The sequence below is a fragment of the Caenorhabditis remanei genome, chromosome IV (genome assembly GCF_010183535.1).
Source record: "Caenorhabditis remanei strain PX506 chromosome IV, whole genome shotgun sequence".
NCBI classification, from domain to species: Eukaryota; Metazoa; Nematoda; class Chromadorea; order Rhabditida; family Rhabditidae; genus Caenorhabditis; species Caenorhabditis remanei.
In genome coordinates, this window is record NC_071331.1 from 18847334 (window position 1) to 18850095 (window position 2762).

Consider the following 2762-nt stretch of genomic DNA (forward strand, 5'->3'; position numbering starts at 1 on the left):
CTTCCTTTCTCTCTAATCACCTGACATAAAAACACCAATCACGGAAGCAGAGGGTCTGCTTTCAGACTTTTCTTGAAAGGTTTCAATCCAATTTCCATCGGATAATTTCGAAACTAAACGAATCATTTCAATTTCATCTACGTAGGTGACCTGGAAATGAAGCCCCTTCTGTTTCAAGTCCTCCCACTCAATTGGCTTGTTTTGATCTGCATTATATCATTTTTATTTTTGTTTTTGGATGTATATAAGAGTTTGAAAGAGAGGAGGAAGTTTATCTAGCATTTTTTCAAAAGTTACTGTTTCATAGAAATTTCAAAACAAAAATATCAAATTTCAATTTGATCACAACGCGCTTAGATGTTGTTGGTTTATTTTAACTAAACTAAAATCAACCAAATTTTAACTAAAAATTTGACCAAAAATTTTCTAAAAGTTACTGTTTCACAGAATTTTCAAAACAAAAAATTCCGATATTTAATTTGATTTTTCCGAAATCAAAATAAAAAATTGCCTTTTCGACTTGAAAAAGTATCTGAAACCAGGATTTTTTGAATTGAATGGTTGGATAATGCTTTCAGAATAATTCTAAAACTGAAATTTTCTTACTTCTGACCTTGAGCTTTACGCTAAAAATTAAAGTAATAACGTTTTAGACCTGCAAATTTCTCAAATTTTTCGTTTCATGAGGGTAGATCAAAAATTTCCTTGCAGTTCTTACTCGGAGTCTGGGAGACTGTGCACAGTGCTGTTAGGTGATTTATTTTTCTCCATCTTTTATATGTCTTTCAGAAATTTCCCTTTCCTTTCAAATTCAGTTAAATTTCCTTCTGTTTCAAAAGTTGTTTAATGGATGTTAACTGGTTTTGACACTGCTCTAGAAATTTTCAATTTTTCAAACTTTTGAATTTTGTTTGGTAGGGAATTCAAAAATTTCACTGTTTCCAGAAAATCTCAAAACTAGTATTTTGGTTTTCACATCGCTGAAAGTTGGGTCCTCTGATTGTGTTTCCAAATATATTTTGAGTTCAACCACAATTTTTATTACTGTTTCAGTGTTTTTATTTGTTTTCAAGATGTATTATTCAAACCAATAGAATTGAAGAAAGCATACTTATTTGATTGAATCAAAATGATATAGGATTATTACTGTTTCAATTGGCATTTGTTATAATTCGTCGTGTCGAACTAGGTTGTTAATTGGAGAAATTCGTTCATATTTTCTACATTTATGGTCCAGAATGCCTTAAACTTAATGAATTAATAGTTTCTAAGATTCCGATCCATTGCCTCAAAATTTTTTAAGAAAAAATTCACCTAAAGAAATACCGTAAATTCATTATTTGTCATCAGCTGCTTCCACTGAGATTAGTACTGTTTCAAACGGTTCCAATATTTTACACAATATTTTTTAGCAACATTACTCTCTTGCTACAATGCTTTACTAAAATCTTATTTTACTGTTTCATTCCCATTATCTGACACGCTCTTGAATTTTTCTTCTCAGTTCCGCTAATTTTGCATTATTTTCCCCTACCCTCATCAAATTCCATATTTTCAGGGTCCCCAGTTTTCTCCACACATCTCTTCTTCACCAGAACATGTCTTCTACCTCCTCCTCCTCATCTACTGTCTCATTCTTCTTCATCACACTGATTCTCGTGTCAGTATGTACTGCAAATTTGGCCACAGGAAGGTAAGACTTTTTCTCTGTTTCAAAACTTTTCCATATATTTTAGTGAATTAGATCTTCTTAGTTTGTGGTGGAATTCGCTACATAAAGTTGAAGTTTCAAAACAGTAAGTATTTTCACATTTTCAGAGCGTCGCTCCGCCCATCAGCTGGAAAACGGAGTGCAGCTGTTTTGGTGGGAAGAACACCTGCACACTACTATCAATTGGCAACTGCAAAGAGATTCGAGAATGGTTAGTCATAGAAAAAGGGGATTGAAGATTGGAAGGGTAGTCTGAAACAGTGGAATGAACCATTTATCAGCTCGGCACTGTTCTGACAACTGCGCTCCACCGAAATGTCCTTGAGGAATGTACCTTTTTCTCTGAGTCTCTCTATTTCGCACACAATTTCTTTCGGTTTCTGTAGAGCGCGGTTGTGAGAAGCGTGGCGTGCTGATATGTTTCAAATGGGAACATAAATCTAAAATAGGGAGTAATGTCCCTAATTGTTTTCAAGAGATTATAAACTGGGTTTGATTAATGATGTTACTGAAAATACACAGACTGAAAATGACTTCAACTGATCAAAAATGATTTTACTTGCATTGCACCATTTATTCCGCTTTATTTCAACTTTTAGTATTAACAACAAACTAGTTTTCTTCTGTTTCAAAAAAAAAGATATATTTATTGATTCTATCAAAAGATCAGTTTGTAGATGTTTGCAAAATCTCCATTTTCCATATAAAAATGAATTTCAGAACTAACATGCAACATGCACACAATGTCCATCCTGGATGCCCGTTACCAACAACTTCAAGAGGAAATCGAAGAAATTATTGAGTTGATGGAGGCATGTCAGACGATTCGAGCAGTCAATTAATTGTAATTAATACCGATGTAAAAAGATTCCAAGAAAATCCATGAGAGAGAAATCAAAAAGTACAAGGTTCATTTTGTGTCACAGTTTCATATTTTAAATGTCAATGAATAATTCAATTTGTCTGTCTGTGTGTCCGTATGATCCAGAAGTGAAAACTCAAATTTTGTTTGTGTTCAAAAAACGTTTTAAGATAAAAATGCTTCGAAACG

The 2762-nt window shown here is 33.1% G+C and overlaps 1 protein-coding gene across 1 annotated transcript; it reads left to right on the top strand.

The window, feature by feature from the left end:
- Positions 1-1598: 1598 nt before the first annotated feature.
- GCK72_015183 (uncharacterized protein) lies at positions 1599-2553 on the top strand (the record flags this gene model as incomplete). The annotated part of the gene is made up of 3 exons (XM_003097359.2): positions 1599-1693; positions 1819-1922; positions 2432-2553. The coding sequence occupies 3 exons, from the start codon at positions 1599-1601 to the stop codon at positions 2551-2553; spliced, it is 321 nt and encodes a 106-aa protein (XP_003097407.2).
- Positions 2554-2762: the final 209 nt, after the last annotated feature.